This window comes from Macaca nemestrina, chromosome 9 (assembly GCF_043159975.1).
Source record: "Macaca nemestrina isolate mMacNem1 chromosome 9, mMacNem.hap1, whole genome shotgun sequence".
Lineage (NCBI taxonomy): Eukaryota > Metazoa > Chordata > Mammalia > Primates > Cercopithecidae > Macaca > Macaca nemestrina.
Window position 1 is genome coordinate 14,282,513 of NC_092133.1, and position 22,352 is coordinate 14,304,864.

At 51.9% G+C, this 22,352-nt stretch overlaps 1 protein-coding gene and 1 long non-coding RNA gene across 6 annotated transcripts in view; one reads left to right on the top strand and one right to left on the bottom strand.

The window, feature by feature from the left end:
• LOC105467774 (G protein-coupled receptor kinase 5) overlaps positions 1 to 22,352 on the bottom strand; it is a 252,054-nt gene that overhangs the window by 45,229 nt on the left and 184,473 nt on the right. For all 5 annotated transcript variants that reach the window (XM_011717505.2, XM_011717500.3, XM_071069044.1 and 2 more), the window contains exon 4: positions 17,305 to 17,382. In XM_011717505.2, coding sequence (XP_011715807.2) covers positions 17,305 to 17,382 — 78 coding nt within the window. The remainder of the gene's footprint in view (positions 1 to 17,304; positions 17,383 to 22,352) is intronic.
• LOC112424277 (uncharacterized) lies at positions 429 to 12,194 on the top strand. Its single transcript, XR_003014998.2, has 3 exons — positions 429 to 824; positions 1,609 to 1,733; positions 11,952 to 12,194. It is a non-coding gene; the product is annotated as an uncharacterized lncRNA (long non-coding RNA).

The following is a 22,352-nucleotide window of genomic DNA, read 5'->3' on the forward strand; positions in this document are numbered from 1 at the left end:
CCAGACGCAAGCACTTAGGGCTTAATGATGTGTGTATTTTCATATGTGGGCAGCTGACATTCCCCATGTAAACTATTTGCAATTTCCCAACCTGGACAGGCTCAGCTTTCAGGCAAGCTGAGCGGGAGAGAGAGGACACTCTGGAAGAAAGGGGCTCCTGGGGGTCCCCTTCCTTCCACATAAGGGGGCTGCCCTGTCCTGCCGTCACGGGGTGGAGGTCATGGTTTATTGGGGGGGCCACCCTCATTTCTCCTCCAGGGCAGGAACGGAGGAGGGGCACTCCCACAGCCATGCCCTGGCCGCCCCTTGACCCTCCTCGAGGGGATCTGCGTCAGCTACGGGAAGCCTGGCGTGGGCGGGGGCAGGGGTGGGAGTTGGGTCTTCAGCAGGAGCCAGGGCTGCAGGCTGCTGTGGGAGCCTGAGGGACGGGCTGGCCCAACAGTCACGGCCCCTGAGAGAGGCAGGCGTTGTGCTGGGCCTTGATGTGGGTCTTCTCATAAATTTTTACTTCTGTTGCTCTCGGGAACAACGCTGTGAGGTGGGGGCTTACTGTTCCAGGGTCACAGATGTGGAAACTGAGCCCTAGAGAGCTCTGTGAAGAGGTGTGTGGTCTCATCCCTGCTCATCGGGATGGAGTGCTGCGGGGCACTAGGTGTGCTATGGGGGTTCCGCAAATGCCCGCGGACGGAACACTTAGTAAGTAGAGGACCTAAGACTCAAATCCAGGCCTGCCCAGTTCCAAACCCTGCAATCTCTCCACTCCGCTTTGCTGAATGAATTGATGATGTTCCTGGCACGTAGTAGGTGCTCAACATGCTTGTTGGGTAAGTGTGTGTGTGTGTGTGCGTACACGCCTGTGAGGATGAGTGTGAATGTTCACAGCAGGAAAGAGGGAGATAGAGAATAACAGGTCTGCCCACCAGAAGGTCCTTTATGGAGTCATCTGGTCCACCTCCTGCCTTTGTAACATGCTGGGCCAATCACAGTACTAAGGAATTTTCTTAATTGAAACCAGAAGGAGGGGCCGTGGCCATCTCAGGCAGAAACTGTAGGAGAGGGCTGCTGGGTGGGGGAGAAGTGTCCTGGTTTGGGGGTCCCCAGCCTAGGTCCCGCCGTGTTGGTCTCATGGTTTCATTTGACCATAGGAGAGAATGCCCTCCTCCTCATCTTCGCAGTAAATTACCCCTTTGTTTGAGCAACCTGGAGGTAAGTATCTGCCACTTGCTGCCAAGAATCCAGACAAATTCACCATCTGTAAAATCAAGGGCTTAGGCCAGGTGAGCAGGAGGCCTCCAAATGCTCTTCACACGGCCAAGAGCTCCCCTCGTCTCGCCGAGCTCCAATTCCGTGAGCTCACTCAGCCCTGCTCACCCAGCTGCAGCGACAGGGTCCTGGGGTGGGGAAAGCAGAGGGTGGTGGGGCAAATGGGGGCTGTTCCAACCCTAAACCCTGGCTTGCAGTTAAACATGCTCAGACAGTCACAACCACAAAAAAAGGTTTGCTGAGCAGCAGGCGCAGAGAGCATTTCCTCACTTGAGGGTTGATTTAAGGTCTGGCTGACAGGAAGAAAAAGCACCATTCTTTCACCTTTTTAATCGAAACCTTCAGGGCCATGTGGAAGAGCCACTGCTGCACACCCTCACGTCCGTCTGGAGTAGTTCCTTTCTCTGTCCATGGCCAGGCAGGAGACGTGATCCACAAGCCCCAGACAAGAACAGACCAAAGGGAAAAAGGTAGGGTTTTGTTTTCGGGGTCACTGGGGAGAAAACAAATCAGCCCAGCCACACGCTCACCAGCAAAGTGCTGTGGCCTGTCCCTCCCTCCACCCTGGGTCTGATGCCAACATCCAGCAGCTCTCAGCCCAAGCACCCCCAGCTCTTCACCAGGGTGTCCTCATGGTCAGCCCAGGCGATGGACTGCACGGGCAGAGACACACTGGACCAGCAACCCGTGGGTAGAGGTCCTTGTGATCAAAGCTGGCAGGCGCTCACTGTGCCTCTTTTGAGTTCAAAGGAAGGTGATGCTCACTGTCTCCCACGAAGGTGGGCACAGCCTCCAATCAGAAGTGGATCTGAGGCTGGGTGCAGTCACTTACACTTACAATCCCAGCACTTTGGGAGGCTGAGGCATGTGGATCACCTGAGGTCAGGAGTTCAAGACCAGCCATTATGATGAAACCCCATCTCTACTAAAAATACGAAAATTAGCCAGTCGTGGTGGTGTATGCCTGCAGTCCCAGCTATGCCACAGGCTGAGGTGAGAGGATTGCTCGACCCCAGGAGGTGGAGGTTGCTGTGAGCCAAGATCACACCACTGGACTCCAGCCTGGGCAACAGAGCAAGACTCTATCTTTAAAAAAAAAAAAAAAAAAAAAAGAAGCAGATCTGCAATGAAGGTGAGGAGGCCGAAACTTTAGGGTTTTGTTTGTTTGTTTTTTAATTGAGACGGTGTCTTGCTCTGTCACCCAGGCTGGAGTGCAGTGGTGCGATCTCAGCTCACTGCAACATCCACCTCCCGGGGTCAGGCAATCTTCTTGCCTCAGACTCCAGAGTAGCTGGGACTATAGGCATACACCACCACGCCCGCCTAATTTTTATATTTTTAGTAATGATTGGGTTTCACCATGTTGGCCAGGCTAGTCTCGAACTCCTGACCTCAAGTGATCTGCCTGCCTCAGCCTCCCAAAGTGCTCAGATTACAGGCTTGACCCACAGTACCAGGCTAAGGGCTCTTTACTTGTAGTCCTGGGAGCCATAGAATGCCCTGTCTCGGGAGACACAGCATTTCTACAGAAGCACTTCTGGGAAATTGAGGTCACAGATGAAAAGGACCTGAATCTCCAAGGCCTCAGTAATTTGTTGTGATTTCTTTTCTCATTCTCAATATTCACTTTTGTACCTAACCTCCCATTCTTTTTCTTAAAAAACATGCTCAGCAAGTTATTTAAGCTTCAGTCTCCCCTCAAAGAAACTCTGGATCTTCCCTTGTCTCCAACTCTCAAAGGGATCTCTCCAGGGCCCTTCCAGAGGCCATCATGCCTTTAGGAAGATGGCACCCAGTCTGCCATTTTTATCTTTCCTTGATGAACAGCCCAAAGACCTAGAGTCTAAGGGGCTCACAGGACTCTCTGGAGCCTCGAGTGGCTGGTGGAGGAGAAAGCGGGAGTGACACCGTGACATAGTGTTCAGAAGTAACCAGCATCCACGAAAGGCCTGTGACTCCATCATGGAGCAGACACACGCCACCACCCTTGCAACCTCCTGAATTCTTTGGCTGAGGATCTCTTGTACTTCTTTGGTGGTGACCCTGAGGGTAGCTGGTTTTTCCACCAGGCCAGGAAGAGACTTCAAGGCATGGGAGCTGTCTTTGTGAGCAGAGGTGGAGGTGGGGCCACTGCTGTGACAAGTCAGAAAGCTTCTTCAGCTAGGGTCCATCAGCCACACAGCTTCCCTGAGTGCCCATCCCGTGCCGAGGCCCTGAGGTCCACCCTAAGGACCCCAGCTACCAACTCTGTTGGCCAATGGCAGGAGTTCAAGGTCAGCAAGGACTGCAGGCTGTAGAGTGCAGGTCACAGCCCTTCAGCACCCAGGAGAGAGCACTCACAGAGGTGGCCTCTTTACAAACAGGTGGCTCCACGGCAGTGGAGAGGTTTGATCATGGCCCACAGGGTAAACGGGGTTTAGCCGAGCAATAGGGAGGACCCTTCTACCCTCCAGCTCATGCCGTTTGTGCACTAGGAAGTCTTCCTAAGACTAGGGGTCTGGATGAATTCACTTTTCCTAAAGGCAGAACCGACACTTTTCTAGACGCCTTTCAGATGGCAGGGTTGCACTGAGGATCACAGGCAGACAGCAGGCTCAGGGCTATGAGCAACCAAGTGAGGGCCATGTGGCTGGGAAGTGCTGGGAGCAAGCCCTGCCTCAGGGCTACAAAGGGCCCGGGGTGGTTCCAGCCCCTTCACAGTGCCCTGCTGACCTGGTCACCCTGAGACCCAGCGTGTCATGTTCTCTGGGTCAACAAAGTAAAAAAAACCCAGCCCTTCAGAAATAGCTGCAGCCCTTCAAGAAAAAGAAAATGGACTGGGTTTGAAAGACCCTGACCCACATTTCCTTTGCTATTCCAGTGGCTTCACAGAAATAAGAATGAAGGGTGCTTAGGGGTGGGGAAGCGAGGGAGGACATCTTTAAACGCTGACAGAATTTAACTGGGGGCCTGAGAGCTGGGCAACTTTAATGAGAAGGAAAGGAAAATACACAGTGACCCTGACCCAGACCCCGACCCTTTACGTCAAAAGCAAAAGACGATAATTAACAAAATGCAACGTGCCCGGACATGGAGTGAGAGGCCAGCTGAGTTCTGTCAATTTGATAATCCGTGGTCATGACCCGCAGGCCCAAAGTGTGCAACAGGAGATGACGCGCTGTTTACACAGGCCGCGCACGCGGGGGCTCGCGGGACCGGCGCAGCTGCAGGAGCAGCAGGAGGAGTACGATTCTTCCTGGCCAGTGGTTTGCATGCAGCCAGCTCCACCTGGGCCAATGCAACCACATGCAGGTCACTGACACATGGAGCCCAGGCCCCAAGGTGCTGGGGATGTTCACGGCAGGGAAATGGTGGGGAGTGTCCCTCATTCTTTGTGCGTGAGAAGCAAGGGCAGGGCCCGCCAACTTTCCATCTTCCAGAATACCCACCACCCTCCTCAATCTGAAATCGTGTTGGATTTTTTCTCCGGTGAAGACTTCATTCCTTGGGGCTGGGAAATAAAGGGGCAGGGCGGGGGTGGGGGGGTTGCGCAGGAATCTCCCAAGAGCCAGGAAATTCAAGAGAACCTGCCCCCTATCTCAGACACGTGATGCCATTTCTCTGCCCAAGGTCCATGGATGGGGAGGGCCTGCCAAGCCACAGGGACCAGGATCACTGCCCACCCAGGACAGAGTTGGGGGTGCCCTCAGGAAGCCTGTGGCTGAGTCTTCTGTCTGCCGCCACTCCAAAGAGAGGCATTCTGGGCAGGAAACACTATACACACACATTAAGGACAGGGTCAGAGGCAGAGCCAGCTCCGCCAGCATCAAAGGAACCTCCAGTTTTCTGACCTGGAAGGTCACGAGAAAGGAAAAAGGACCTGGATGGGCCTGCCCTGGCCTGCTGTGAGGAGCTCCGGCAAGGCACATCAGCCTCAAGGGCGTCAGGAGGCGCCAAGATGAAATCAGGCTGTGGGCAAAGACAAGCTGTTTTCCAGGAAAGGTTGGTGAGGGGTGGGGTGTGTCTACTTGAAGGACAATTACACAGTCATGAAATATGCCGCGCGGGAGACTGTGACGTGAGAAGATGCTAAGGACACAGTGCAAAGTGGAAGCCGAGGCCCAGGTTGGGGGCCAGAAGCTGGGCTGGGCCCCGGATGGCGCTGGCACACCCAGCCCCTGGACGCCAGCCCGACCCCGCCTCTGGGGCTTGCTCATTCCCCGGCCTTGCCGCCCCACCCTCTGCTACACCTGGGAAGCTGATTCAGCGGGAACTTTTGTCTTTGGTTAACTTTCAAGAAGACACGCAGAGGAAGAGAAAGATCACAGGCTCCAGCACTGGACAGGCCAGCTTACATCCCACTCTTTTCTTGCTCTTTTTCTTTCATTGTGGTAAAATAGACATAACATAAACTTCACCATTTCAACCATTTTAAAGTGTACAATTCAGTGGCATTCATTACGTTCATCATGGCAACCGTCAACCTCTATCTTGTTCCAAAAACGTTTATCATCCTAAACAGACGCTCTGTACCTGTTAAGTAGCAACTCCCTACTCCCTCCCTCCCACCGGCACCCTGGTAAATGCTAACTTACTTTCTGCCTCTATGGATTTGTCTATTCTAGATACCTCATAGAAATGGAGTCACAGAATATGTGGCCTTTTACGTCTGATTCTTTCCGTTCATGTAATGTTTTCAAGGTTCATCCACACTGGGGCATGTATCAGCGCTTCATTCCTTTCTGTGGTATAACATTGCACTGTAGAGATAGACCACTTTTGCTTATCCATTCATCCGTTGATGGATACTTCAGTTGTTGCCATTTTTTGGTCATTGTGATAATGCTGCTATAAATATTTGCACACTAGTATCTTTTTGCATCCATGTTTTCTTTTTCTTTTTTTTTTTTTTTTGAGACAGGGTCTCGCTCTGTCATCCAGGCTAGAGAGCAGTGGTGCGATCATAGCTCACACCGCAGCCTTGAACTCCTGAGCTCAGGTGATTCTCTCACCTTAGCTTCCTGTATAGCTAGGACTGCAGGCATGCACCACCATACCCAGCTAATTAATTTTTTTTTTTTTTTTTGAGATGAAGTTTCACTCTTGTTGCCCAGGCTGGAGTGCAATGGTTCGATCTCGGCTCACCACAACCTCCACCTCCCGGGTTCAAGCAATTCTCCTGCCTCACCCTCCCAAGTAGCTGGGATTACAGGCATGTGCCACCACACCCGGTTAATTTTGTATTTTTAGTAAAGACGGGTTTCTCCATGTTGGTCAGACTGGTCTTGAACTCCCGACCTCAGGTGATCTGCCTGCCTCAGCCTCCCAAAGTGCTGGGATTACAGGCGTGAGCCACCACGTCCAGCCCTCCAAATTTTCTTTTCTTTGTAGAGATGGGGGTCTTGCTTTGTTGCCCAGGTAGGTCTCAAACTCCTGGCCTCAAGTAATCCTCCCGCCTTGGCCTCCCAAAGTGTTGAGATTACAGGCATGAGCCACCATGCCCAGCCTCCCTGTTTTCAATTCTCCCAGTTTCATCATGATGAACTAAAGAACTCTGACTGCCTGGGGTAAAACAAGGACAACAATGTCTACTACATAGGACAGTCATGAAGATAGAATGCACTAAAGCTATAAAGCATGTAGCATACAGTAGGTGCTAAATTAATATTTTCTCCCACCTTCTTCACTAAAACCCAGAGAGTTAATGACTTAGTACTTAACTAGTAGAACTTCCGGCAACAGCCAACTTCTCTGCTTTGCACAGACATTACAAACGTCTCAGCATTTAGACACTTACTGGCTTAAAGAAAAAGTGCCTCAGAGGAATTGAAGCCCAGCTGCTGGCCATCCCCAGTGGGAGTAGGAAAACCAAGTCAGTAGGCATCCCTTTTGAGGCCTCCTCTCCTTACTTCTAGCACAGAGTTATAGAAAGCTCCACAAGGAACATTCCAGTCTCCTCTTCCAACCGGGGTCTCTCTGGGCCTCAGTTTATTTATCTAGGAAATGAGGAGTTTAGCTCAGCTCCATGGTGTTTAAACTGGGATCCACAGAACCCTAAATGTTCTCCTCAAATTCAGAGCCTGGGGAAGGGGAAGGAGAAGGGAGGAAAAAGGGAAGTCCAGCCCCCAGCTTGGTCAACCACAGATCTTTTTTATCTGTTTGCATGCTGGGAATCTGTAGATAAAACTGCGTGCAGGGCCCAGAACTGGGCAGCCCCTGAGATTTCCCTGGGCACCCATCCTGAGTGAGCCTCCACTTCTTGTTATTTTACATGGCTGTGATGAGGACTTAGCAAAACACGGAATATGAAGTTCTAGGCTACAGCAGCAGCTTAACAAACGCTAGCTGTCCCAGGACGGCTCATGAGCACACATGTGGCTTGATTTGTGAATTCCTCTCTGCTGCTCCCAAAAGTGGAAGAGGAAGAGGCCCAACCCCCATCCCTTACTACTGCTGCTTGAGAGATCTCCTGGAAGTCCCTTTCTCAAGTTTTCTTTTCAATCCTCTTCTGCCCTCCAGCCTGTTTGCAGGGCTGTGGCAAGAAGCTGGAAACGCTGGTAGATGGCCTAGCAGGGGCAGTTGCCCAGCCAGACCCTCTGCCCACGTGAAGGTGGACTCTGAGCTCACTGGATTAATTGACAACAGGATAGAGATCCTGTTCCGGGGGCTGGAAGATGAGGGCCGAGCAATCTCAGCAGAGATGAAAAGCTGTGTCTGGGACCCCAAGCCCCACGGAGAATGGGACAGGTGCTTAGAAGGGAGCCATTTGCCCAAGCCCCCCATATTTCACACCCTTGGTTGCCCTGGAGACCATGAATTGGCTGGATGAGCAGGCAGACTCTAAGCAGGACCAGGGCCATGGACCCCAGGAAGGGAGATCAGGAATGAGGACTCCCAGTCCAGTGCGCTTTGCCCTAGGTCATGCTTGTCTACCAAAAACAAGCCAGCATTTCCATTTCCATAACGCACCATAGCTGGGAAGCAGAGAGTTAGCCCGGCATCTTCCAAAGATGATGAGAGGTCTTAGGAAGTACAGGGACACAATTAGATAATATTGAATCACTCAGTGAAAAAGTGATTCTCTTCGGATCTCCTGCAAGCCTCCCATCATGAAGTAGAAAGTCGCAGGCAGTGCTACTGTCTTGTCATCAGGTCTCCCACATTCACTAATCTCCTTTAAAATGACAAGGATGAAGCCTTCAGGCTCACAGCCTCATGCAGGCAATAGAGTATCTAGCTTGGATTTAATCTTAATTTTTCCAGTTACCTTTATGTATGACAAATCAATACTGGTTCTCCAGGCATGTTCCTGGTACAAGGTTTCCTTTTAAAACGCATCTATTTTAAGTTAAAAGATGAGCTGATTTAAAGAAAATCATTGTATAGGTAACTGTTAAGGGCAGTCTGCAAACATGGCCAAAACCACACAAGTGCTAGAGAATGACTGATGGCCACAAGCTCAGGTGAGCGCCATTTTTATCAGCCCCATACTCAGTTGGGGAAACTGAGGCTCCAAGGATGCAGAGCTGGAAAGTGGCAGGACTGAGGTTGCACGAGGTCCTAGGGACAAGGATGAAGCCGACTCCCTGTGCCAGAGGCTGAGGAGCTGTGTGGGTTTGCTCGGCCTCCTGACGCTGGTGCCTGGGTGGGGGTGGGGAGCCAGAGGAGGGAATTTGGAGTCGTTATTATTTCCTTTCATTCAAGCTCTTGACTTTATAAAATGTGGATGTTTTCCAGAGAGCCCAACAAGCACTACGAATAGATTTCTTTTGTGTGGAAACACAGGCTGATGGGTAACTTCCCCCTTCACAAGAACCAACTTCCCTGTCTTACCCTATCATTGTTTATTGAAACAAAGAGGCAGCCCTGCATCTACGGAGGGCTCAGAGAACAATATCCTGCCTGCAGACCTTTGGCAAGAAATGCGCTCTAAGAGCCGCCTGCACAACGGCCTTCCCAGTACCCCACGTAGGGATGCCATACCAGTTCCTTAGAAGCCTGCCCCAACCCACCTGTCCACCCCCTTGTCCAGGAAGAACCCACACAGGCCCTTTCAGTAGGACCAGGCACCGGGTTTGAGCTTCCCCTGGAATCCACTGATAGTCCCTAAGAAAGCCACATCAAAACTGGCACCTCCTGCCAGACCTTAGTAACTGGGGTGGGGCACTGCAACCACGGAGACCAGCACTGTTGCTGCTCACGGGCCCAATTAAAATGAGACGCAGCAAAACGTCCTACAAGTAACACAGCCAAAGCAGGTCACACAGGCGCTTCTCCATTTTGGACCAGCCTCGTCTCTTCCCAAGTCTCAGTTACCTGGTCTGTAAAATGGGTACACTAATACCCACCTTGGGGAGCTGCTAGGAAGTTCCAAGAGCAAGTCTGTAAGAGGCCAGTGCGGTCCCAGGAATGGAAGAGCTCAAAGTCTGGAGAATGTTGTCGTGTCAACTAGGATAAGGGGCTGAATGTCCAAGAAGGACCAGGCCTGGCCCTGATCTTTCCAATAGGCAGTGGGGCTCTCGTTCTTCAAAGGAAGACCAGGTCATGGGGCTAAATGTGCATTAGGATTTCTTTACTTTGTTTCCATACACACCCTTTCCCTTCAAAAACTGAGGCCTTCTTACAAGGACAGATAAGACAAAATGAAAACAAGTCATTTAAAAACAAGTTACAAAAATGAAACCTGAATGTCATCAAAACGAAAAACCTTTGTGCTTCAAAGGACACCATCAAGAAAGTGAAGACAACCCACAGAATGGGAGAAAATATTTGTAAGCCATATACTGATAAGGAACTTGTATCCTGAACATATAAAGAACTCTTCTGACTCGACATTAAAGACAAACAACCAATTCAAAAATGAACAAAGAATCTGAATAGACATTTCCCACAGAAGATACGCAAGTGGCCAAAAAGCACAAGAAAGGGTGTTCAACACTATTAATTATTAGGGAAGTATGAATCAGAATCACATCAAGACACCACTTCACACCCACTAAGATGGATAAAATAAAAAAGACAGAAAATAACAAGTGTTGATGAGGTTGTGGAGAAATTGGAACCCTGCTGGTGGGAATTTAAAATGGTACAGTGCTTTCAAGAACAGCCCAGCAGTTCCTCAAAAGTTTAAACATAGAGTTATCTTATGACCCAGCACCTCTACTCCTATGCATATACCCAAATGAAACATGTCTACACAAAAACTTGTACCTGCATGTTCATAGCCTTATTATTCCATAAGAGCAAAAAAGTAGAAACAAAAAGTAGAAGCAGGTTGGGCACGAGGGCTCACGTCTGTAATCCCAGCACTTTGGGAAGCTGAGGTGGGTGGATCACTTGAGGCCAGGAGTTCGAGATCAGCCTGGCCAACATGGCAAAACCCCATCTCTACTAACAACACAAAAATTAGCCGGGCATGGTGGTGGGCATCTGTAATCCCAGCTACTTGGGAGGCTGAGGCAGGAGGATCATTTGAACCCGGGAGGTGGAGGTTACAGGGAGCCAAGATCACGCCATTGTACTCCGGCCTGGGTGACAAGAGCGAAACTCCATCTCAACAACAACAACAACAACAACAACAAGGTACAAATAACACAAGTGTCCATCAACTGATGAGTAGATAAATAAATAAATGTGTTATATCTTTACAATGGAATATCATTCAGTCATGAAAAGGAGTGAAGTGCTGATACATGGTACAATGTGGATAAATCTTAAAAACATTACGGTGCGAAAGTAGCCAGTCACAGATGGCCACATATTATGTGATATTCCATTTCTATGAAATGTCTGAAATAGGCCTAGAGACAGAAAGTAGATTAGTGGCTGTCAGGGCCTGGGAGGAAAGGGGAACAGGGAGTGACTGCTAACAGGTACAACAGTTTCTTCTTGGGGTGATAAAATGCCCTGGAATCAGAAAGCAGTGATGGTTATATGATTTTGAATCTTTTTAAAACCACGGAATTGTACTTTAAAGGAATTAGTTCTATGGTATGAGAATTATATCAATAGATCTAAAAAAAAAAAATGGTATTTTTGGGTTTTTTTTTGTTTTGAAATGGAGTCTTGCTCTGTCACCCAGGCTGGAGTGCAGTGGCGTGACCTTGGCTCACTGCAACCTCCCCCTCCCTGGTTCAAGCGATTCTCGTGCCTCAGCCTCTAGAGTAGCTGGGATTACTGGCATGTGCCACCACGCCCAGCTAATTTTTTGTATTTTTAGTAGAGACAGGGTTTCGCCATGTTGGCCAGGCTGGTCTCAAACCCCTGACCTCAGGTGATCCGCCTGCCTCGGCCTCCCAAAGTGCTGAGATTACAGGTGTGAGCCACTGCGCCCGGCCATAGGTATTTCAAAAAGTCATCTGTAATGGTGGATGAAATATAATTCTGTTTTCACTTATGATTATTATTATTACAATGGGAACATTTCCTGGGCCACCTCAGCTCAGAGTGACCCCCCCCTTCTGAACACCTGTCACCTATAATCTCAGCTTACACACTCAGATCCAACTGTGGCCCACTGGCCAGCTTCTGTGAGCTAACAAACCTGAGACCATCCCTAAGACACGCCATGCTCATGGCTGTCTAACCAGCACCAGAGACGAGCCTGCCATGTGATGTTCTTAACTTGGGGGTTGAGGGATGGGAATGTACAGAGGGAGGCTTACTGGTGTGCTCACCTAATATTCCACATGCTCCTCTCCCTTTCCCAGACTCCCCACTGGCCATGGACCGCGAGAGGAAGTGATGAGTGTTGCTTCTGGGTCAAGCACTTAAAAGCTGCTGTGCTTCCTTCGTCCCTCTCTTCCCCTGTGGCACTGACCATGAGACGACACATTCAAGATGGTGGGTCCACAGGAGCAGCCAGGATCCCTGAGTCACCCAGGGAGAAGTACCCAGAGGAGCTGATGACCTAATCAGATGATGCATGAGAAAGAAATTAACCTTTGCTGGGAGAAGCCCCTGAGATTTGGGGGTTTGTTGTGGCAGCTAGTATAAATCATCCGGACTGACGCACTGCCTCTGTCCAGCCCTCTGCAGCTGGAGGCCCTCTGGACCCTTGGCCTCTCACACTCCACAGCTGGCAGTTCCATGTCTGAACGATTTCCTCATTCAACAGCCTGATTTTGAAGGCACAGAGAAGGTGGGGAAAGGCAGATGACAGGCACTGCTGCCGGGCATTGAAGATGCCCCAGCTACCATGCTCAGTACTTGCTGCTTTTATTTATGATCCTCATGGCCGACACTCTTGACAGATGAGGAAACTGAGGCACTGAGAGGTTAAGCAACTTTCCCAAGCCCATGCAGCCCAAAGAGGTGACATCTGGCTTTGAAACCAGTTCTACCTGACCCTAAAGCTCACCTCCTTCTCAGCACTCTGCTGCCCTTCTGTGAGCTCTCCAACAGCTCTCAAGCCCTTCCAAGCCCACCCTTGGCTGGCGCCCTGTAACACCCCCAAAGCAAAGCTGGCTGTGTGTGGGCGACCGATGCAGGATTCGAGGCAGTGTCCATGGAGTGGGCTTTGCCTCTTGGGATAAAAACTTCAGGCAAGGGTTGGTAGGGCATCCTCCGTGGGGAGGGAGAATGGAGCTCCAGGCATAGACATTGCTTAGACAGGGGCTTTTTATCCTGGCTTCCAACAATTACAAGATGGCAGACACCTCAGGATGTGAGCTCACCAAGCGTGGCTCCCCAGAGACATGAGGCAGGAGAGCTGATGGGCCCATGGAGGGCAGCTTCCAGAGCTCCCCTCAGCATTTCATTTCAACCAGCTCACATTGATCGAGAACCATGTGTCCAGCGTCATGCTGGGGCAGGGACACAGAGAGCAGATGCCACTGTCTCCATCCAAAGTGAATCCCCTTGCCTCTGCCGAGAGCAGGTGGACCTTCCCACAGCCCTCATCCTGTGCTCTGTCTTTCCTGGGGACACCTCCACCCACCCAGAGACTCAAGACAAAAGCCCAAGGGCATCCTCCTTCTGCCGTTTTGCAAGGCGCTTGTTCCTCCCCATCCCCAAGGCTGCAGGCCCAGCTTGGGGATCTGGGGCTGCTCCCCAGATGGCCTCTTGCCTCCAGTCCTTCCTCATCCCCCTTATTACTCCTCCATGTAGTCAGGGGGATAATCCTAAAATACAAGTGGCACTCAAAGCACTGGCAGCTCCACACTGCCGCCACCTCAACATGGCTTCCCAGTTCCTATAGCCCAGAGGGGCCCCCTCCCCATTCCCACCCCCACAGCACTGCCCACCCCGTGCCCTTTTCTACCTCTGTGCCAAGGTTTCTCAACCTCAGCCCTATTGACATTTTGTCCCCAGGTAACTCTGGGTAGGAAGCTGCCATGTGCACTGTAGAATGCTCAACAGCAACCATGGCCTCTACGCATCAGATGCTAGGAGCACTTCCCTCCCCCACAACTCTGCCAATTACAAGTACCTCTAGATAGCCCCAAATGCCCACTGCACTGCACCTATGAAGGCCGCTCCTCCTTCCCCTTCTTTCGTGTCCAGCTTCCTCCTCCACATCCTTTAAGATCTGATTCAGCAGCATCACCTCCTGGAAGGCTCCCCTGGCTCACCTGGGCTGGGCTGGGGCAGCTTCTCCAGATCCTCCACTTCCCTGAGCACAGCTCCACCACTGCTCCCATCATGGGGCATTTGGTTAATCTGCTTCTGTGTTGCCCCCACCCTGAAGGTGGGCTCCTCGAATCCCCATCATGGGGCACCGAATCACAACAATGGAACAATGTGTTCAGAGACCACCCAGGTGAGGGCAATGGGCTCTGATGAGAGGCGGAAGAGGCTCTGTGCAGCTGGGGATGTTGGGGCTAAGCAGGGATACAGAAGCGAGAAAGACAGAGTAGGGGACAGTGCCTTCCAGATAAACGGCCTTCTGGGGCACAGCCTGAACGAAGGCCACAAAGTATGGACATCCAGGTGAGCCTGGGAAATGGTACGGCCAGAGCCCAGTGTGGGGCTGTGGGAGAGGTCCCAGGATAGGATGCTGGAGCAGAAGGAGGTGTGGGCATGAGGCTCTTGGATGTGTTCTGTAGCCCCAGGTGTGCCGGAAACTGAAAAAAATGTTATGGTCAATAACTTTGGGAAATGCTTTGTTAACAGTTAAAGAGGTTTCTTTCTTGCAGGACTTCTCAGAGCCTTGAATATGCTCACATGCTGAGTGAATCCACCAGGGGAGATATGGCATTACAGTGCTGCCCACATGTAACTGACCACAGAGCGCTTTCTTTCACAGAGCCTCTCCACTGGCCACTCTCCCATGGTCTACCCTTTGGAAAGCACTGCGTGGAGCTGAGACACACGAGCTACATACTGAGGAAGGGGCCCAAGGCAAGGACCATCTGGGCTTGGGGACAGTGGCTTTGGGGTTGGTCAAAGTCCTTTGAGCCAGTGCTGGGGCCTCAGTCACTCACTCAGCTCCTCAGCCACCACCTTGCTTCGCTGCATCTGGGGCCCAGGGGCATGTGAGAAGTCAATCAGGCTCCGGAGCAAGCTGTCATGGGACGGACGGTTATGGGAAGGAATGGCAAAGTTTATTGTAGGAAAACAGTTAACCCAAGGCACGGATCGACTACCTCCCCCGGAGGCCTCCCTGGCCGTAACAAATGGTGTGGCTTAAAGTTTTTAAATTGAGGAGAACTTAAGGGAAAAAACGTGGGCAGGCTCTGAGGCACTTGTAAAACCATCTGAGCTGCTGGGGGAGTCTGGGCCCCATCCCTCCAGGAGATGGACGCAAGGCTGAGCAGAGGTAGGGAGGTCTGGAGAGTTCAGGTCAGAGGCTGCCAGCAGGGGCTTCTGAACAAGGCTGGCCACAGGGTGAGCCGGTGGCAGCCTTCATTGGCTGCCCCAGTGCCTGCCTATACCCTGTTCTTGGCTAAGCCACAAGAGCCTATCCAGCCAGCAAGGTCGGGCAAAGGGAGCACTCCGCCCTCACTGCAGATCAGAGCTAGGCCGCAGACAAGTGGGAGGACGGTGAAGGAGGGTGAGGAGCCTATACCCAGGGAAAACAACCAGGGGTCTAGAATTACCCAGACTTGGGTTCAAATTCTAGCTCTGTCACTCACTAGTTGTGTGACTTGGGATGCGACAGCTCCCCGAGCCTCTTCTTCCTTATTGGTAAGATAGAACCAACAGAATCTGCATTCCACAGTGACAGCAAAGACTATAGACAGTGGTGCCTGACACAAGGGGTCCTCAATACATGCTAGTTGCCATTGTTTGGGGGGAACACATGTGAGTGGGCAACCCTACAGGGACACAGATGAAGCGGTGGACTGGGCCAAGCTGAGCCGCCGTGGGAAGATGCCTCCGCCGAGGGCAGCTGCAGACCCCATCAGCTGAGTGGCCTCTCACGCTGTGCAGCTCTGCGGGCCTCAGTGGCCTGTCTATAAACAGGGCAACCTCTCGTGGATACAGGAACCATCAGAGACATCTCAGAGGCATGTGGCCCACCACAGGAGCCCAGCCAGGGAGCTGTCATCATCATGCCCTCTACGGTGCTTGCACCCCTCTAAGCTCAGGGCACGTGTTTATGCCCAGAGTGTCCACACTGTCTTAAGTGGTGGCAGGAGATGAAAAATGTATCTTGCCAGAGCCTCATCAATATGACATCGGCTGTGACTGGGTGAACAGGGACCCTGCTGAGAACATCTCCTCGACTGTGTCCACCTGAGAACCTCACAGACATCAACAGGCCCATATCTGGAGCATGGCAAGGCTGTGCTGCCCAAGGTGAGGGCAGCTGTGCCTGCCCAGGGCCATGCCTTGTCCAGAGCAAACTAGCCCCATTCTATGCCTAGAAGTGTTTTATAAACATAAATTCTGTCATTTCCGAAAAGTGCAAAAGGGCTGGGGGTGTTTGCTGCTCACAGAAAGAGAAATGCACGGATTATGATGGACGCAGAAGCAGAGAAACAGGGGGAGGCAGCAAGGTGATGGTGACTCCATGTGCGTATTAGGGATGCTGTCTAGCAGGCTGTTCAGAGTGGGGCATGACAAAGGGCAACGCTTCTGGGCGTGAGGCTGGGCTCACCCTGCAAGGGCAACGGCCACCACCAACTGCTGATGCTGGAGAAGAACAAGGGCTACATTTGGTACAAGAGGTGCAGGGGGTGGGAGGACTGATGGCCAGGACCTTCCACAGGCTGTGATGACCTCAGTCCACTGGTAGCCTGGGATGGGCACCAGGAGGTATACCCTTCCGGGGAGCTGGTTGGCCCACAGGGTCCTGAGCAGGATGAAGCCACCAATGGCCCCGGGGGATGGGACACATGCAAAGCTATTCCCACACAGGTCTCATCTCAGGCTCCCAACACCTCCAGGAGGTGAGTCTGGCAGGAAGGCCACTTTTAAGAAAGGGAAACAGAGGCCCAGGGAGGGAATGTGACTTGACCAAGTGGGCAGAACTACTGACACTAGAACACTAAATGGGTTGAGAACACGCTTCTGTGAAGGTGAGTCAAGAGGAAGCAGATCTTGGAGAACCAAGGCTACTGGACCCTGAGGACAGTGGCACCCCAATGCTTAAACCATTCAGTAGATGCCCCCGAGGTGGGGTCAGGGTGGCCCCTGACCCTACAGAATACTCCAGAATATGCTTCAGAATTCTCTCCATTCTTTGATGTAGTTGGGCACCCCCTTTCCCTCCCAATCAACCGCCAACACTTCCCCTCCACGCCAACCTCTCAGAACCGCCCTGCGGAGCCCTTCCTTCTGGGCACTTCTCCTGACCTTGGCCAGGCCTCTATCTGCCCTATCACAAATGGTTAGGTGTAGGCACAGGGCAGCATGGTGACTCTTGAAGGGGCTGGGCCCCAAGAAGCAGGCATCCCGCCCCTACTCCAGGCCTGGCCTAGACCATCCCTATCTTGGCCCTGCCAGTCTTGGGCACTCTCTGGGGGAGGATGAGAACTGTGGATCACAGGAGATCAACAACAGCCACCAGCACAGCACTTAACAGCTCCCCCACGTGGCCTGGCACAGACTTAGGGGCTCCTATTTTTGGATAATGCCTCCTGTGCTACCTGCTGTGGGGTTTGGAAAGTTCCTTACCTTTGGGGTGAGGTACTTGGTCATAATTTCCTTCCCTTTCTCTCCCAGTTTTTCATCTGGAGTAACTTCATATTCTGCCTAAAACAGAAGGAGAAAAAGAAAAATAACAGCTTTGCTCATGAGCTTCTTATGGTTACAGAACCTCACAGCCCCTGGAGGAAACCCCCTAGAGGCCACCTGACCAATTCCCTTCTCCTGCAGGGCAGGAAGCCAGGGGAAAAGACCTGACCATGGAACCCCAGTGTTCAGTCCGAACTACTCTGCCCTCTCCCACAGATGCTGGGTCTCAGGATGGCGGTGCTCCACACAGACCACATCAGAATCAGCAGGGAGCCCTGAGCAAACACTGATGCTAGGTCCCACACTAGACCAATGAAACCAGGCTTTCCATTGGGCCATGAGGGCTGGCACCTGGGCAGCTGGGGTTGAAGACCACTGACTTAGATGAATCAAAAGAAACTACTGGAAAAATAACAGCCCACCAGACTGGAAGGCCACCAAGAAGCTGCCTTAGGTTACTCAGACCTTGTAAGCTGTGTGATCTTAGACAATTTGCTTAACCTTTCTATAAAATGCAGATGGTACCAGCACCTAGGTATGCAGTGATTATACAGACAGAAGTGATCAAGCTCTTGGCCTGGGGCCTGGCCCATCATAAATAATAATAAAGAGTTGCTGTAGTTACCACCATTGTGATTATTATACTTTGCAAGGATAAACAATAATGTGGATGCCTGGTCTTTTCCAGCTTTTGAGTTTACAAAGTGAACACACACAGGTTTTTAAAGATGTTCTTGTCTGAACGTTGAAACAGCCAGGGCAGTGACGCAGGAGAACAGGGGCTGCCATCCCACCCCGTTGTCTGTAGGTGGAGATCCCAAAGGCCCACGGCGGGAAGGCACTTGCGTAGGGTCGTGCAGCAGGAGGTGGCAGGGCTGGGACTTGAACCTCCAAGCGCAGGGCTTCTCCTCAACCACACCACAGAATTTAGGACTCTGATAACTAGCCAAGCCAGGGGGCCCAAGCTCTAAAGATGGGAGGTCTCCAACAAACAGACTTTTTAATTTTCCTGAATCCCAGAGGGGGCTCCTTTGCTCACATCTGACGCACTTGCCACGTGGATAAAGGGCCTTGAGTCAATAAAAAGCCTGAGTAAGTGTCCCTTTCTCATTTAGACAAAGGAGCTAATTACAAATTGTTTATAACCATTTCAAAATCCACCACCCAAGAATTTGTCAGCCTCTGTCCAAAAGTACAGCTATTTCAAAAGAGACAGGAAATGACACTAGCAGAGAAGGACCCGAACTCCTCCCCGGGCGCCCCACCACGCGGTCAGATGTCTGTCCGGCCCTCAGGGAAACCTCACACCTCAGTGTCTAGGGTCTGAATCCTCTCAGACCAGTAAAAGGGAGCACGCAGGCGGCACTCACAGTGACCACAGAGGCAGCCAGGCTCATCTCCATCCACAGTGAGCAAGTGTCCTTGTCTTGCCCTCTCTCTTCTAATGGAGAGCCAAGATCCAGCGATTTTTCTCCCATGGAGAAACACGAACACGACAATCATTTAGATCACAGGGAGATAGGGCGGTGTTTCTTTAAGGAATCCCACCCCTCATTTTATAGGGCTGGACAGAGGCTCAGAGAAGTCCAAGGTCACAGCTGCCGGGCTGGTGCGCTGGCCTCTGGATTCCCACTGGGTCGCGTGGTCAGAGCCTTTCTCCCCAGAGGTCAATTCCTCTTCCACATCAAGATGAGCCTTGAGGGACTGGGGGTTTCTTGATGATTTGACTTGATGGATGAATTCCTGAGATGCTTTAAGGTGGCTCTTTCTTCTTGACTTTTTCCTGTTATTTTCTCCCTCTGTGCTCCCTGACGATCTCGTAAACCTGAGGGTGCATGTATGCACACACACACGTGCCCACACGCAGACACACAGATACACCCACACACACATATACCCACACACAGACACATGGATACTCACACACACCCACACATACGTGCCCACACACACACAGATACATATACTCACACAGACACCCACACACACACATGCCCACACAGACACGCGGATACTCACAGACACCCACACCCACACACATATGTACCCACACGCAGACACACAGATACACCCACAGACACCCACACACCCACACACACGTACCCACACACACTCACACACTCCCATACAGACACCCACATCCACATCCACATCCACACACAGACACATACCCACACCCCCCACACACCCACAGACACAGACACACAGATACCCGCACACACCCCCACACAAGACACCCACACACCAACACACACGTACCCACACACGGATACACACACCCACACACACACACCCACACACCCACACACACGTGCCCACACACAGATACGCCCACAGACACCCACACACCCACACCTACCCACACACAGATACCCCATACACAGACACCCACACCCACACACACTCAAACCCACACACAGACACCCCCACACACAGACCCACACACTCACAGACACACACACCCACAGATACCCACCCACACAAACACCCGCAACCCCTACACACACACATACAGACACACAGACACCCACACACAGACACAATCCCCGCATGGAGTGCTGATGCCAGGCTCACCCTACATGGCAGGGGATTATTATATCTACATGGTAGGTATTATTAGTTCCAATTTGCAGATGAAGAAACTAAGGGGTCTGAGAGGTTCCAATACAGCACAGCTAGCAAGCAACAGGGCCGCCATGGCGTCTCCAAAGGGGCTGAGCACTCTAGAGCCAGCTGCCTGCTGTTTGCCAGAATGAGAAGCACCCAGGGTCCTGCCGCCCTTGGACAGCCCGCCGTTGGTCTGGCACCATGGGAATGTAGCCAGACTGCTCTGCAGGACCCAGGCCCTGGGCAAATGGCTGGCCATCATTTGGGGTAACTCTATACCATCCAGAACACTAGATTTGCACTGTACCAAAATACAGCTGTGAAGGTGGCTCGATTTAACCAAATGGAGGCCTGGGGCTCACTAATCAGCCTCAATAACCAGCTAAAAATACTCTTGCTGTGGGTACTAAAACCTGCGTTAAAAAACAACATCCCTTTCAGGTCAGCTGCCTCCCGACAGAGGCCCCGCCGGTGGACGGGCATGCAGGTGGCAGCGGGAGCACACGGGGACAGGCCTCCCCCGCTGGGATCAAAAGGCCTTTCTCCAAAGAGTCTGTGCCAGGCCACCACTTGAAGAGCATTTGTGTTGGGAGGCGGAAAACGGATGGAAGGCCTCCAGCTGGGCTTTTCACACTGATTAAGACACCTAGTGACAGGCCATGTCTCCACAGTGACTCCCTGAGGGGAGTCCTGAGAGGCCACCTACAGAGGAAAGGTACCATGGTGGCTCCCCTGGGTGGGCCGAGCTCAAGGCAGATCACACTCCACAGGACTGGGGCCACCCCAGAAACCACAGCTTGAGGACACTCTTGCCCAGGTGGTGGGAGAAAGCTCCAACCAGCTGTACCCAGCAAACAGAAGCAGCAAGTAAGAGTCTGTGCCAACAACCCAGAATTTTACAATGAGATGTAGCTCAGGAAATAGCAGCCAGACAATGATTTCGATGAAAAGAAAGGTAAACCGTATGCAAAGAATGCCCTCGTGACCTCTATCTGCAAGACAGTCCCTTCCAACCAGAGAGGGAGATGGGCCTTGTGCCCTCCCCGAAACACAGGCCCCTCTGCTGTTCCGATCATTTAAAGCTCTCTTGGTCAGGTGCGGTGGCTCACGCCTGTAATCCCAGCACTTTGGGAGGCTGAGGCAGGCGGATCACCTGAGGTCAGGAGTTCGAGACCAGCCTGCCCAACATAGGAACCCTGTCTCTGCTAAAAATATAAAAAATCAGCCAACCATGGTGGCGGATGCCTGTAATCCCAGCTACTTGGGAGGCTGAAGCAGGAGAATCGCTTGAACTCGGGAGGCAGAGGTTGCAGTGAGCTGAGATTGCACCATTGCACTCCAGCCTGGGCAACAAGAGTGAAACTCCATCTCAAAAAAATAAAATAAAAAAGGCCCTCTCCCTGTCTAGAGCTCCATTCTAACAGCCAGGGTGCCAGGGAGCACCCACAACCATCCATAATCCAGATACGTGCCAGGTGCCAACGGGGAAGACACCACCGAATGAGCCTTCTCTCTGCATTGTGATTTATGCCAAACACAGAGGTGGCCTCTGTGGGGAGATGCCGCTCTAACACAAAATGCAGACTATTACATTGAGCTTAAGGAACAAAGAACTTTTTCTATATCTGTGCCTCCCAAAGAGTGGAAACATCTATGTGCATCTTAGTTTACAGCCCTAATACTTCATTCTTTTGGCCTGCCCTAATTGTATCATCAATCTCAGAATCTGCCAGAGAAAATATGTCCTGGCTATGAAGACACATTTCCTTCAGATGCTTTTTAGAACCTGCCATGTTTTCAAAGAAGTCAGCCCCGGTTTAGAAAGGGCAGTCTGGGCTGAATTCCTCTCGGCCTTGGACTAACTTTAGATGTCACCTCCTTCTCCCAGGAGACCTTCTCCTGCCCTGACAGGAAGATGAAGTCAGAGATGCCGTGAGGTCTTGCCACCTCCAGCTTCTGTAATTATCGATGTGGTCAGCTTTTCCAGAGTCCTTGAGGCAGGGACAAGTGACAGGCCTGGTCAGCACAATGTTCACCATGCACCCCGCCGGAGAAACACCGGGATCCACCCCACGGCCCCAGCTTCTCATCTGTGCTGACCACGTGGGCCGCCCCTCCAGAGCCCCTCTAGCCCTCTCCCACCCTGCTGTGGGGGTGGAGCGGTGGGGTGGTTTTCTGCTGGCTCTGTCCCCGCCTGGGCACCGCAGGCTCCTGGACCCTGTTATCCAGGCCCAACCCCTGTGGGCAGCCTTCTCCCACGATCCCGCATCAGTCCCTTCCCTTGGCCCTGCAGGTCAGCGAGTGGTGGAGGCTCAGGGATACTGCATCAGCAGCTACGGATTTCCCTCCCCTGCCCACGCTTTGCAAATAGGCCCTCGTTA